Here is a 16264-nt window from a genome sequence, read left to right as displayed (position 1 = left end):
CTAGAGCAGAGACCAATGTCAGTAGGACAGTGGACGGTGTCACTAGAGCAGGGATTGATGTCAGTAGGACAGTGGACAGTGTCACTAGAGCAGAGACTGATGTCAGTAGGACAGTGGACGGTGTCACTAGAGCAGAGACTGATGTCAGTTGGACAGGGGATGGTGTCACTAGAGCAGAGACTGATGTCAGTAGGACAGTGGACAGTGTCACTAGAGCAGAGACTCATGTCAGTAGGACAGTGGATGGTGTCACTAGAGCAGAGACTGATGTCAGTAGGACAGTGGACGGTGTCACTAGAGCAGAGATTGATGCAGTAGGACAGTGGACAGTGTCACTAGAGCAGAGACTGATGTCAGTAGGACAGTGGACAGTGTCACTAGAGCAGGGATTGATGTCAGTAGGACAGTGGACAGTGTCACTAGAGCAGGGATTGATGTCAGTAGGACAGTGGACGGTGTCACTAGAGCAGGGATTGATGTCAGTAGGACAGTGGACGGTGTCACTAGAGCAGGGATTGATGTCAGTAGGACAGTGGACGGTGTCACTAGAGCAGAGACTGATGTCAGTAGGACAGTGGACGGTGTCACTAGAGCAGAGACTGATGTCAGTAGGACAGTGGACAGTGTCACTAGAGCAGGGATTGATGTCAGTAGGACAGTGGACAGTGTCACTAGAGCAGAGACTCATGTCAGTAGGACAGTGGATGGTGTCACTAGAGCAGAGACTGATGTCAAAAGGACAGTGGACGGTGTCACTAGAGCAGGGATTGATGTCAGTAGGACAGTGGACGCTGCCTCCTATAGACATTAATATCTGTGTGCTGCTGTATTAGAGTATACAGTGGTGCTATCATAAACACGAGTACAGCTTATGGGCATATGCAAAGAATAAATCGTTTTCTATTTTTTGCATACACCCATATGCTGCATTTGTGTCTATGATAGCACATCCCTATAGCCGAGTACAGCAGCGCACAGCCATTCTTCCTAATTGGAGGCTGTTCACTGCACGTGGGCTGCGCAGGTGGGGGAAGACGTCAGCATCTACATAGAACACGTTCAGCAGCCTGGGTGCAAGGACCCTTTTTTTGGCGCTGCATTGAAAAATGTATGCAACTTCTCTGCAATTACTTCAATTGTCTTTACACTGATATCTGTCAGATTTGGACAAGGAAAATCATTAAATCCATCACAACAGCCACCTAGATAAGTGTGTCTTATGCAGCCGTGTCTACATTTAGTGTGTGTTGTTGCTGGGCTATGGTTACCAGATTTTCAGCATGGAATCCCTACAGACACCTAGGGACCACACCTACTTTTAAACCACACCCACAAAATCACACCCCATTTGTTATCACCCTAAAAATCACACCCCTATTCGTAATATGCTCTGCAACAGTTGGGCACCACGAACACAGACATCATGTGGCACGCTTAGTGCTTGGCAGTAATCTGTGGGAGAGGTCAGATTGTGGTAACAGTGAGAGGGTATGGTTACCCTCTCACTGTTATGGTTAAATAAAATATTGGTCTACTATGGGTCAGGAGTGTGTAATGCACAGTGTGCAATGGTCAGAAGTATTTAAAAGTGCTGAGTGCAGAGGTCAGGAGGGTGTAATGCATAGATTGCAGAGGTCAGGAGGGTGCAACACAAAAAATGCGGTCAAGGGAGTGAAACGTACAGAGTGCAGAGGTCAGGAGGGAGCAAGGCAAAAAGTGCAGATGTTAGGAGGGTGTAAGGCACAGAGGGCAGAGTTTAGGAGGGTATAAGGCACAGAGGTCAGAGTTGAAGGGGGTGTGAGGCACAGAGGGCAGATGTGAGGAGGGTGCAAGGCACAGAGGGCAGATGTCAGGAGAGTGTAAGGCACGGAGGGCAGAGTTCAGGAGGGTGTAAGGCACGGAGGGCAGAGTTCAGGAGGGTGTAAGGCACGGAGAGCAGATGTCAGGGTGGTGTAAGGCACAGAGGGCAGAGTTCAGGAGGGTGTAAGGCACGGAGGGCAGAGTTTAGGAGGGTATAAGGCACTGAGGTCAGAGTTCAAGGGTGTGTGAGGCACAGAGGGCAGATGTCAGGAGGGTGTAAGGCACATAGGGCAGAGTTTAGGAGGGTATAAGGCACAGAGGTCAGAGTTCAAGGGGGTGTGAGGCACAGAGGGCAGAGTTCAGGAGGGTGTAAGGCATGGAGGGCAGAGTTCAGGGGGATGTAAGGCACAGAGGGCAGAGTTCAGGGGGGTGTAACATGCAGTGTACAGAGATTAGAAATATGTAATGCACTCAGGAGGGGATAACACACAGATTGCAGAGGTCAAAAGTAATTAATGCACATAATTCAAGAGTCAAGAGTATACAATAAACAGATTGCAGAGGTCTTGAGCAAGTAATGGGGGTCACTGTGGCTGAATTTTCATGCTGTAAACTTCCAGAGCTCTTGCTGTAGACTCACCACTGCAACTTTGCTCTTGCTTGAGACTTGCCATGCAAATTTGCTACAAATTGGAAAAGCGTCAACAAGAACATGTGCTTCAACTGCTCTGCAAGGGTGCAACTTGCCAGTGAAAATGTGCAGAAAAGTTAACAAACTTACAATTCAACACTGCCACAAATGTGTGGCAAGGTATCCTTGCTATCTGGGATGGCACCAGACATTCTTAAGTTGCTTACTGTATTTTTGGTGTTATTCTTTCAACTTTCTATCTAATACATCTTTTGCCCTTGTTGTTTTAACTTTGGATAGTAAAACATTTTTTTCTGCCAGTAAATACCTTATACAGCCCACTTCCTGTTTCTTGTCTGGTCATTAGCCTAGGGCCCTAGGCCTTTTGACATCATGCACAGCCCTCTCTCTCCCACTCGTGTGAGAGTTTGCCAGGAAGGGAAGAGGATGAGTCATAAGAGGGCCAATGAAAACTGCAGGGCTAGAGGTGTGCCTCTGTGTAAATCCAGGAAGTGAACAGACAGCAGCTTCAGCTGCCCACAGTTAAAATGGCTGCAGCCAGATTTAGTGGAGGGAGATTTCTGCAGCATATTTGGCAAGTACAGAATCGCAGTATATATAAAATAATATGCAAAGTGGTCGGAGGGAAGCTTCAGAATGGCAAAGATGTTTTTACTACAAATTATATGAGCAGACTGCAATTTAAAAAAAGCATTAGAAAGTATTGGCCTTCTATCACGATTAACAATTATCTATCATAGTGGATATTCTCATGCACTATGCCTACATAAACCAACTGCAAAAACAACATTATACAGTGTCAGAGACTTGGAAATTGCCACAGTCACTTTACAAGCTGTACTTACATTTCTCATGATAGTGTTTCCACGTCACAGCAGGTTCAGGTCTGCCAGTGGCTAAACATTGCAGGATCACTGTGCTGCCCTCATTCACTGTAATGTCTGAAGAGATATTCAAGATTTTTGGAGGAACTGTTGGAAAAGAGCAGAGAGAAAAGGATGAAGAAGGGGAGGACAGAGATGGGGGGAGCGACACTTGGCACAAATGCAGGGCCGTCTTTAATATGGTTTGGGCCCTGGGCAAACATTTTTTTTGGGGCCCCCCTCCAGCTTATTTTGGGCCTGGCTGGTTCACATGTATGTGTTTTGGCGGCCCTCATTTGTGCAGGTACAGCAGCCCATTGATTTGAATGGGCTGCCATGCCTTAGTTTCCTGCAAAAAAAAGGTACATTCAGCATTTTAAAAATGCAGTTGCCTTGAAATCCATTCTGCTTTTGCACCATGCTACTTACCTGCAGTTCTTGCACACACAAACGCACTGTGTTTTTAAAAGCGTGACCTGAACGTCTAAAAATGCAGCAAGTTTGACAGTGCGGGAACTGCAGAGAAGTCACAGCAGACAGACAGTGCTGTATTTCATTGCTTGATGGGCATAGGCGTACCGTGTGCGCAGCCTATTACATGATGCATGCGCTTTTTTTTGCAGGAAATGCAGGCATGGCAGCCCATTCAAATGAATGGGCTGCTGTGCCTGCGCAAATGTGGGCCGCTAAAACACATACATGTGAACCAGCTAGGCCCAAAATAAGCCCATCAAGCAGTTAAATACAGACAGTAATGCCATGTGCTCTGAGGCCTTACTCAGCCTGGACTGCAGGTCTGGTCTGTGATTTAAAGAGTTCCTCTATTTTACACATGGCATGGCATGGGGTCCCATGGTGCTAAAGCAGAATGGACAGACGGTGCTGTGACCCCATGCCATGCCATGTGTAAAATAGAGGAACTCTTTAAATCACAGACCAGACCTGCAGTGAAACATCAAATATTATAAAGACTTTGGGCACACTCTACAGAAAACTTCTATGTGCATAATACATTAGCAAACATTGACATACCTTGAGGAGCAGGACATGAAGAAGAAGTCAACCTTTTGTAGATCAAATTGGGGATGCTCTAAAATCACATTCTAATTCACTTTTATATACAAGCAGCACCCAGTGGCAGGAAGGGAGAAGTGCACGTCTAAAGGGAAGCCAGGGGTGCTGTACATTTTAAAACACTGGGAAGGGACACTCACTGCATGCCGCTGATTTGTGGGCAGCACAGGGGCTTAACGGGCGGCTCTGCTTTGGGCCCCCAACAGTGACAGGGCCCTGGGCAGCTGCCCCTGTTTGCCCTATGGTAAAGACGGCCCTGCACAAATGGGAGCTGGGTCTTCTAAGTGGGGATTATTACAATTAAAAGTAATGCAGGATAACTAAAGAAATTAACACCAGATTCAGACATCTGTCTAATGCCCTTAAGACCCGGACCTTTAGGCAGGTAAAGGACCTGTCCAGTTTTTGCGATTCGGCACTGCGTCGCTTTAACTGACAATTGCGCGGTCGTGCGACGTGGCTCCCGAACAAAATTGGTGTCCTTTTTTTCCCACAAATAGAGCTTTCTTTTGGTGGTATTTGATCACCTCTGCGGTTTTTATTTTTTGCGTTATAAACAAAAATAAATTCAGCGTCTGAACTCATTTCTTGACCTTAAAAAAAAGGCCTATAAACGCAACTGTAAACTTATTCTAAGTAAATAAAATAGTGGCGCTAAATTTACAAAAATATCGTGAAACAACTAAATAAATCAATAAATAATAAATCCAATAACACCCAGTGAGAGTGAAAATTTGCAAAAAAAAATTATAGATAAATCAGTGTATAATATGGTGAAACAAAGTCCAATTCAAGTCCATAAAAAGTGATAATATTCAAGTGATTAAACTCGGTGGCCAAATCTTCTTATAAAACAAGTATGTACAGCTTCTTTCACCACACCGCTTGTCTTCCCTTAAGAAATGCACTCACCGAATATAATTGCCCCGCACTCTAATGCCTGGCAAAAATGCTTTAAACCCTGCCAGGTTAATCAAACTTCCGATATCTGACCGTGCTCATAGATGAGGATTTCTCCACATGAAAATGAAAGAAATGTGCCTCCAATAGTGTAGTAATGTAAAACAATTTATTTAAAATCGATATACAAAATCTTCAACCATTGAACTCACATCTCTTCAAACATAAAAGGCATCAAAGGCAAACTCCCGTTATTGAGCTGTAGTGGTGTATTGTTGTCTCGGTGGACCTGCGGTAAACCTCTATATCTCACCCTTCACTCGGTCACTCGCCAGTATCCGAAAACGTCACAAGCGGAAATACAGAACGTCATGCGTCACAAATGGTTGCCGTGCAGCCTCGCCCCGACATGTTTCGTCATTCCGACTTATTCATTTTGATAAGAAGATTTGGCCAACAAGTTTAATCACTTGAAGGTAGACTTGAATTGGACTTTGTTTCACCATATTATACACTGATTTATTTATATTTTGCTAATTTTTCACTCTCACTGGGTATTATTGGATTTATAATTTATTGATTTATTTAGTTGTTTTACAATATTTTTGTGAATTTACCCTGTTTCCCCGAAAATAAAACCTACCCCTAAAATAAGACCTAGCGTACTTTTCCAGGAGCACTGCAATATAAGCCCTACCCCGAAAATAAGCCCTAGTTTAAAATCCTATAACCCACTCTATTACAGTAGTACACAATGTACAATGTGTGTGTTACTGTAACATAAATGAAGGGAAGAGAGCTCCGGCAGGTCACAAAAGTGCAGAGCGGCGCTATAATGAAGGTATTTGGCACAATTATATTACAGAAACACACACATTGTACATTATATACTACAGTAATAGGATGGATTATAGGATTTTACAAGCATTTTAGCTTAGTTCACACTGGGGATTCCTAACAGGCAGGTCGAGAGAGGGGGAGAGAACACAGCACATTACATGGTAAGACCTACTCCAAAAATAAGCCCTACTGTGTCTTTTGTTGCCAAAATTAATATAAGACCCGGGCTTATTTTCGGGGAAACACGGTAGCACCACTATTTTTTTTACTTCGAATACGTTTACAATTTATACATTTCAAGTGGCAGCTCTAGGAATATCCTTTTCATGAGTGCAGTGGTGGATCATTAAGTCTAGGTGTGCGCGACTTATTGTCCAACTGTTTTACATTACTATAAACACAATTGCCTAAAAACGACAGTAAACGAACCTGTGTACATCTACACATAAGATAACATTGAATGAGTTCAGGGGCAGTTGAAAAAAGTGTCCAACTGCCTCTGAACATCCGTTTAGCAGCAGCAGTGTACATGGGGCCTTTTATGCCTCGTACACACGGCCGGACTTTCCGAGAAAAAAAGTCAGACAGGCTTTTTTTCTCAGAAAGTCCGGCCGTGTGAAGCCTCCATCTGACTTTTTTTGTCAGAAGTCCGACGAACCTTAGATAGAGAACCTATTCTCTTTCTTTCCGTCGGACTTCCGACAGACTCACGGCGGACATTTTCACAGTCAAAAGTCTGACCGTGTGTACGAGGCATTAGTGTATCTTGAGATTGTTTGAATCTGGAGAGCAGATACCACTCTATCTTGTAGTATGAAGGATAGATTATCCATGAGTATCTGACTTTGTTTTTTTTTTATAATCGGTATTTGTCTTTCTTTTAACTATTATACTATATTGTGCGCAGGGCCGCCATCAGGGGGGTATAGGTAGTACACCTGTAAGGGGCCCGGAGGTCCCCAGGGCCCCATGTGGCAACCCCCCCCTTTTTTTATTTTATTTTTTTATAAATGTTTATTTATTTATTTTTGTTTATATTTAAAAAAATGTTTTTATTAAAGGGCCTAGAGGTTTATTTTTTATTTTTATTAAAGGGCCCAGAGGTTCCCAGGGCACCGGGTGGCTACCCCCCTTTTTTAATAATTGATTTTATATATATATATTTTTCTTTATTTCTTCTTTTATTTGTAAAGCCCCCCCCCCCGCTTCTTAATTTGCGGCAGCCCCCCCGCTTCTCAATTTCAGGCGGCAGCACTTCCCCCCCGGTTCTCTGCTCCAGGGGGCCCATGCCTGAAGCTGTGTAAGGGGCCCCAAAATTCCTGATGGCGGCCCTGATTGCGCGTCTTGTGCCAGAATTTTTGCAGTAGAGGAGGCAATTGGCAATTTATATTTTTAAACAATAGTATGATTTCAGCACACACACATGGCTGCTGTTAAAGTAAGTGCTCAGATAATGATATATTTATTTTTTATTATACTATGGCATCCTTAGTATTTACTTAGCTGCCCATATAATAAATTGGCTGGAAACAACAAGCGGTGCAATTGAATCATTTTACAAAGTCACATAAAATGCCACCATTTATCACAGTAATAGAGAGATGCATTTTGGAATGTTTGATATCATTATATCTGTATACACATCATAAGGAAAAGCAAGCAATTTATCAAGCGGCTGCAATGTCTTTCAATGAGGATTGGGTGACATCTCCACATTGAACTATAAATTTTCAAATGGAAATGACAATATAGTAAAGGCTTGAGTGAAGCATGAAAGGTTGGTCAAAGTAGTCTATCAGTTTTGAATAATCTCCAATCATGGGATTTTATGTCACTTAGCAAGGTTCTAGCACAGGGAAATTTAAGAGAAACATTTTCAGCAAACTGTTATCACTAAAAACAACACCCAGACTGATGTGGCAGACGATTGTAATTTCTTCATGTTTGTAGACACCTCTTGCCATGAAAATATGCACATGGGACTCATATGTAAATTGTGCTAGAAGAAAATTTACTTAAAGTGGATGTAAATTGCTGTCACAATGTAGAGTATAAGATTTCCTATCATCTGTGCCCAGTCTTGCCACAAAGAGTTAATCCAGCTCTGAGCAATCCTCTTTTATTGTTCAGTGAAATAAAACGGACTTACAGAGAAAAACCTTAGTCCGTTCCGCCCCCTTGCTGTGAGTGACAGGTTATTTACATATCTCATGCACTAGCTTCAGACAGGCATTATTTTTTAATTCCCACCCCACCCCTTTTCTAAAGTCATGTGGTTACTTTTCTGGATTTTGACTGGATGTTAGTGATCATAGCAGAATTTAGTGTAGAGGTGGGTGGGGAGTCTACTGACATTATCTGCTGGATTCACGTAGGGCGGCGTATTTTTGAGCCGGCGTAGCGTATCGTATTTACGCTACGCCGCCGTAAGTCAGAGAGGCAAGTGCTGCATTCACAAAGCACTTGCCTCCTAAGTTACGGCGGCGTAGCGTAAATGGGCCGGCGTAAGCGCGCCTAATTCAAATTGTGAAGAGGTGGGCGTGTTTTATGTAAATAAACCATGACCCGACGTGATTGACGTTTTTAACGAACGGCGCATGCGCCGTCCGTGGACATATCCCAGTGTGCATTGCTCCAAAGTACGCCGCAAGGACTTATTGGTTTTCGACGTGAACGTAAATAACGTCCAGCCCCATTCACGGACGACTTACGCAAACGACGTAAAATTTTCAAAATTCGATGCGGGAACGACGTCCATAACATTGGCTAGGCCAACTATTTGTTCGACTAACTTTACGCCTGAAAACGCCTTACGTAAACGGCGTATCTTTACTGCGACGGGCAAGCGTACGTTCGTGAATAGGCGTATCTCGCTGATTTACGCATTCTAGGCGTAAATCAGCGTTTACGCCCCTAGCGGCCGGCGGAACTAGACAGCTAATCGTATCTTAGCTACATTTAAGTGTATCTCAATTTGAGAATACACTTAAATGTACGACGGCTTAGATTCAGAGTTACGACGGCGTATCTACTGATACGCCGGCTTAACTCTTTGTGAATCTAGCTATATGACTCCACCCACAGAGCTCCAGACAACAGATCCACCCACAGAATCTGCAGTTTTTCAGTTCTAATGCCGCGTAAACACGGTCGTTTTTCGGCATGAAAAAAAATTTAATTTTTAAAAACGTAATTTAAAATGATCCTGTGTGGGCTTCACATTGTTTTTCGGCTTCTGAAAAACGTCAATTTTTTTTTTTTTTTCGAACATGCTGCATTTTTTTAATGTCGTTTTTTAAAATGTCGTTTTTCGGGTTGTAAAAAATTAAAGTGTGTGGGCTAAAACGACGTTTTAAACCCACGCATGCCCAGAAGCGAGTTATGAGACGGGAGCTTGTTTTGGTAAAGCTACCGTTCATAATGGAGTAAGCACATTCATCACGCTGAAACAGACAAAAAAGCGCGAATCGTCTTTTACTAACACGGATTCAGCTAAAGCAGCCCCAAGGCGAATAGAACTTCCCCTTCAGAGTGCCGTTGTACGTGTTGTACGTCACCGTGCTTTGTTCATAATTTTTCAAAAACGATGGTGTGTGGGCAACGTCGTTTTTAATGATGAAGTTGGAAAAAACGTCGTTCTTTGGACATGCTGAAAAATGACATTTTTTTTCATGCCGAGAAACAACCGTGTGTACGCGGCATTATAACAGACAGAGGGGAGACATTTGACAGGTAAGGATACATGCAGGAGGCATCTATATCCTTATAGATCAGCACTATGGCAGTTGTTTAGAAAGGATGAGAGGGGGTTACATCCACTTTAATGTCTATATCAACTATTTAGCTCTCAATGCTCGGGCAAGGTTTGAAAATGAAGCAAAGATTCCAATTGGTTTTGAAAATGAAGCAAGGATTCCAATTGGTTGCTCTAGGCAGCAAAAAATAGCACACTTCTAGCTGGATTCAGATATCTTTACGCCGGCGTATCAGTAGATACGCCAACGTAACTATGAATCTACGCCGTCCTAAATTTAAGCGTATTCTGGAAACCAGATACGCTTAAATTAGGCTAAGATACGAGCGGCGTAAGTCTCCTACGCTGTCGTATCTTAGGGTGCAATATTTACGCTGGCGGCTAGGTGGCGCTTCCGCTGAGTTTGGCGTAGAATATGCAAATGACTAGATACGCCGATTCAATAACGTACGTGCGCCGGCGCATTTTTTTTACGTTGTTTACGTACGGCTTTTTCCGGCGTAAAGTTAGTCGAACAAATAGCTGGCCTATTCAATGTTAAGTATGGCCGTCGTTCCCGTGTAAACACAACATCTTCCAGTTCTTCCTAGTGACATGTCACTGATCGTCTGTTCCCTGTCATCGGGAACAGCGGTCACTGACGTGTCACGGCAAGCCACGCCCCCTAACAGTAATAAAAAAAAAACGGGATGGTGTCACCCCTCTAGCGGGTGTCACACGGTGCGGACCACCCCCCCCGCACCCCCCTAGCAACGCCTCTGGGTCACCCTAGACTCCATACCTTAGATGGGTCCCCTACCATGAATTATAACTGAGAAATCGTAACGTCTCCAAAGACCCTAAACGCTTAAACATCATTGTCAACATAAACAAATCCAACACCGGGCGGGAGGATGGGAAGTTTCTTCACATCCGTTGGGTCCGACTGATTTCCGCCAAAACTGATCCCCAACCTGTATACCCCCTGCAGCCCTCCTCCTATCTGAAAACTGCGAAATCCCGGTGAGTCGCATCTCCTGACGATTTAACCCTATCCTAGCCTGTTCCACTGTCCCCCTTGTCATGCAGCCCTATGGCTATTCGTTATTTATTGTTTGTTTTAGGCTTCTCTTTATAGGTACATAATAATTCATTAATTGCAACCAGGCCTGTCGCGACAAGACAGGCAAACCAAGCAATTGCTTGGGGCCCCCGAGCTGGCCTGGGGCCCCCATCAGGGCCCTTGCTGCGCTTCCTATGAATGCTGCAGCCGCCTGATCGCTCTATAGAGAGCCTCAAGCGGCTGCCTCTCTCGTCACTTCTTCCCCTTCCCTGTAGCGTGGCCGAGCTCCTCTTCCTTCCTCCTGTCAGTCCGGCTGGGTACCACGCGGTACAGGAGATTCAGTTTCCTGTTCCTGAGTGCTCACTTCCTTTCAGTCCGGCTGGGAACAGGAAACTGAATCTCCTGCCGCGCAGTACGATAGGGTGGGGGAGTAAAAAGAACATAGGGAGGGAGGGGGGGAGTAAAAAGAACATGGGGGGAGTAAAAAAACATAGGAAGGGGGGAGTAAAAAAAACATGGGGGGGTGGGGGGGAGTAAAAAGAACATAGGGAGGGGGGAGTAAGAAGGACACAGGGGGGGGAGTAAAAAGAACACGGGGGGTAAATAAAACATAAGGAGGGGCTGTGTAGGTTTTGTGTGCATGCGGGGGGGGGGGGTTTGGGGGGGCCTCCATCTCCATTTTGCTTGGGGCCCCCAAATTCCTTCAAACTGCCCTGATTGCAACTAATTTGTGCAAGAGACATACAAGGGAAGGAGGGGGGGAAAGGTGACAATTTAGGGACTCATGTGACCCTTTTCAGATCCTGCATTGATATTGCTCTCCCGAACATAATATCCAGGAAAACATCTCACAATCCACTCTTTTGTTGCACCCTGTGTCTCCAGTGACATTTCTTTCATTAAATATTATTACAAATCTGTAGTAATGATCAACTAAGAAGAAAGTACATTCTGCTGCCAGAGCTGTACAAAAAGCATTACCAATTAATCTAAGAAAATTTTACTAAGCAAACTGTACATTAAAATGCTATTAAAAGCATAAGGCCTTCTTATAACAGCAATCTTGTCACACAGAATTATATCCTAGATGCCTCAAAATATTAACTGAGCAGCTCAAACTAACTACAGTCGTTGTGCCTCTCTATATTCAATTGCACACAAGACCAGTGATCCATGATGACTGGCCATGGGGATTTCAGGACAGGCTCCACCAGGGCTGTCTTATTGAGAGGGCACACCTGGGCACTGCCCAGGGGCCCCAGGTGCATGGGGGGCCCCTGCACTTTCTGCAAAGCAGCTGGTCCTTGAGCCCACGCTGCCCCAAAATTGGGGGCCCCATGATGGCACTGAGAGAGATAGATGCAAAGGGGAGGAAGTCTGCCTCCTACCTACTTAATGTCTGTTTACCTGCACTGTCATCATTGTAGGGGCCCCAGAGCATTAATTTACCCAGGGGCCCATGATGCTATTAAGACGGCCCTGGGCTCCACTACTCACAATTCTCAGCAGGGTTCCACATTGCACAACCCCTGTGTACCTACATCACAGTGCTCACTCTGCTCCTCTACTGAGCTCTGTGTGCATCACAGGGGCAAATCCACCATAATAATCAAAGCCCCCATAAGGGAAAGACATGCAAGGAATGGGGACAGAGGAGGAATGAGGGGCAGGGGTGGGACTGGGTACAAAGGAGGAATGAGGGGCAGGGGTGGGACTGGGTACAAAGGAGGAATGAGGGGCAGGGGTGGGACTGGGTACAGAGGAGGAATGAGGGGCAGGGGTGGGACTGGGTACAGAGGAGGAATGAAGAGCTGGAGAGGCACTGGGGAGTAACTGGGGAATGATGGAAAGGGGAGGAATTGGCGACAAATTAGAAATTAGGGGCAGGAGAGGGACATAGGAAGAACGAGAGGCAAGGGATGGACTGGAGACAGTGAAGGAATAAGGGACAGGGATGGGACTAGGGATATAGGAGGAATGAGGCAGGGAAAGCGAATGAGGACATAGGAGGAATGAACGGCAATGGAGGGACTGGAACAGAGGAGGGATATGGTAAAGAGAAGGGATGACGGTCCAAGAAAATATGGGGAGAGAGGATGGATGGGGTACAGAGAAGGAATGTGGACAGAAGAGGAATGGAGAAGAAATAGGGACAGGTGCAGAATTGAGACAGAAGAGGATTGGTAAGTGGAGGGACAGGGGATAGAGGAGTGACAGGGAACAGAGCACAGATGGGAGACAGATGATTAATGAAGGAGAAATAAGGGGCAGGAAAGGGACTAGAGATATTGAAAGAATAAAGGTCAGGGATGGGACTCAGTACAGAGGAGAAATTAGGGGAAGGGGAGGGATTGGGGACAGAGGTGGAATAATATGCAGGAGAGGGACTGGGGACAGAGGAGGAATCAGAGGCAGGGATGGGATTGGATACAGAGGAGAAATGAGGGGCAGGGGAGGGACTGGGGACATAGGAGGAATGAGAGGCAGGGGAGGGACTGGAGACAGTGAAAGAATGAGGGGCAGGGTTGGGATTGGGTACAGAGGAGAAATGAAGAGCAGGGGAGGGACTGGGGACATAGGAGGTATGAGAGGTAGGGAAGGGACTGGAGACATAGGATGGATGAGAGGTAGGGGAGGGACTGGAGACATAGGAGGAATGAGAGGTAGGGGAGGAACTGGAGACAGGGAAGGAATGGAAGGCAGGGTGCAGAGGAGAAATGAGTAGAAGGGAAGGGGCTGGGGACAGAGAAGAAATGAGGGGAAGGGAGGAACTGGTGACATAGGGGGAATGAGGGGCGGGGGGACTAGGGACAGAGGATGAATGAGAGGCAGGGGAGGAACTGGGGAGATAGGAAGAATGACGGCAGGGGAGAGACTAGAGACAGAGGATGAATAACAGGCAGGGGAGGGACTGGGGACAGAGGACGAATGACAAGCATGGGAGGGGCTGGGGACAGAGGAGGAATGAGGGGCAGAGGAGGGACTAGGGACAGAGAATGAATAAAGGGCAGGGGAGGACTGGGGACAAACGAGGAATGAGGGACTATGGACAGAGCATGAGTGAGGGGCAGGGGAGGGACTGGGGATAGAGGATGAATCAGGGGCAGGGGAGGGACTAGGGACAGAGCATGAGTGAGGGGCAGGGGAGGGACTAGGGACAGAGCATGAGTGAGGGGCAGGGGAGGGACTGGGGACAGAGCATGAGTGAGGGGCAAGGGAGGGACTGGGGATAGAGGATGAATCAGGGGCAGAGGAGGGACTAGGGACAGAGCATGAGTGAGGGGCAGGGGAGGGACTGGGGATAGAGGATGAATCAGGGGCAGGGGAGGGACTAGGGACAGAGCATGAGTGAGGGGCAGGGGAGGGACTGGGGATAGAGGATGAATCAGGGCCAGGGGAGGGACTAGGGACAGAGGATGAATGACAGGCAGGGGAGGGACTGGGGACAGAGGATGAATGAGGGACAGGGGAGGGACTGGGGACAGAGGACGAATGACAAGCATGGGAGGGGCTGGGGATAGAGGAGGAATGAGGGACAGAGAATGAATAAAGGGCAGGGGAGAACTGGGGACAAACGAGGAATGAGGGGCAGGGGAGGGACTATGGACAGAGCATGAGTGAGGGGCAGGGGAGGGACTAGGGACAGAGCATGAGTGAGGGGCAGGGGAGGGACTGGGGACAGAGCATGAGTGAGGGGCAGGGGAGGGACTGGGGACAGAGCATGAGTGAGGGGCAGGGGAGGGACTGGGGACAGAGCATGAGTGAGGGGCAGGGGAGGGACAGAGAGAGAGAGAGAGAGAGGTAGAGTTGGAATGGGGAGGGATAGGCTGAAAGAGAAGGGATGGGTGATAGGAGAGGGTTGGGAACAGAAAAGTGATAGGCAATAGAGGAGGGTCAAGGAGCAGAGGAGGGATGGATACAGAGCAGAGATTCAGGACATACTGCAAGAGATAGTCAGAGACTAGAGACATACTGCAGGAAATGGGCAGAGATTTGGCTATACTAGCAGGTCTCAATAAGAAGTGGGAGCTGTTAGCAACCAGTGATGAACTCTTGTGATTTATTATTCAGTTTCCTCTACAGAATACGGAGTACACAACATCTGAAGCTCACCTTGTTGAGGTTCTGCATCAGTCATTGCCAGACATCCACCTATTCTTCACCCTAAGGTTAGCTCTGCTTCTACCTAATAATTACAAGCCTCCATAATAGGTTTAATTAGGATCACAAGAGGCTGATTAATAGCTCATTATTTAAAGTGAAAACTGTATTATACCCAAATGATGTTCCAGGTGTATGAGTGTGACACGTGGAAGGGCCGCTGGTTCAAGAAAGGCAACACTCTTTTAATGATATCTAAAATTATTTTTAGATACATAGGGCCATATTCTCTCTAAATATCCGCCTGCTGCACTTAGGGCACTTACACTCCGCTGTCCCAACTTACTGGAGCAGGTGTTGTATTCCCCAAACACTTGCTCCATAAGTTGGGACAGCGGAGTGTAAGTGTCCCGGCGTAGCCTGGCGGATCTCCAAGGGGGCGGCTTCTATTCAAATGAAGCGCGCCCCCGATGCGGAAGAACTGGGCATGCGCCGGGCTGCAAAAAGCCCAGTGCGCATGATCCAGTTCTCGGCGGAAAACGTCAATGACGCCGACGTGTGCGTCATTGACGTAAAGTCGTATTCAAGAACGACTTACGTAAACGGCGTACCCGACGAAAAAACACGACGGGGACCCGACGCCATCCGTAACATGGCCTACGCGAGACTTGCGGAAACTTACCCCTCATATAGCAGGAGTAAGTTTCCGCTTACGCAAACGACGTTAGCGACGGTTACGCGACGCGAACTCGTTCGGGAATCGGCGTAGAAGGATCATTTGCATACGCAAATGACTCCTTCACGTAAATGCCATCTAGCGGCGGCTGGCGTCATTGCATTTAAGATCCGCCAGTGTAAGTGACTTACAGATGGCGGATCTTAAGTGTATCTATGCAAAAATGATTCTAAGAATCAGGAGCATAGATACACTGGCCAAAAAAGGGAGATACGATGGAGTATCCTGAGTTACTCCATCGTGACTTCACTGAGAATATGGCCCATACTGTATAAAGATATATATATATATATATATATATATATATATATATACATATACACACACACAGTATATATGTATAATATGGGAAACAACTGAAAACTGTAAGCCATCTTCATGTAGTTGGGTGAACAAGTCATTAGGCATGGTGTATCCAGCAGCCAATATTAAGTAAGTGACAATTTATTCCTTATTAGCACTTTTTATATCTGTTGACTAATTATAATCTAGTGTTTCTTAG

General features: G+C 46.1%; 1 protein-coding gene across 1 annotated transcript in view; it reads right to left on the bottom strand.

The window, feature by feature from the left end:
• Positions 1 to 16264, bottom strand: part of LOC120915602 (opioid-binding protein/cell adhesion molecule homolog) — a 491565-nt gene that overhangs the window by 25111 nt on the left and 450190 nt on the right. Inside the window, exon 4 of the mRNA XM_040326256.1 lies at positions 3298 to 3423. Within this exon, the coding sequence (XP_040182190.1) occupies positions 3298 to 3423 (126 nt within the window). The remainder of the gene's footprint in view (positions 1 to 3297; positions 3424 to 16264) is intronic.

The sequence above is a fragment of the Rana temporaria genome, chromosome 10, assembly GCF_905171775.1.
Source record: "Rana temporaria chromosome 10, aRanTem1.1, whole genome shotgun sequence".
Lineage (NCBI taxonomy): Eukaryota > Metazoa > Chordata > Amphibia > Anura > Ranidae > Rana > Rana temporaria.
The sequence above is the reverse complement of the archived record's forward strand: the minus strand, read 5'-3'. Positions and strand labels throughout refer to the sequence as shown.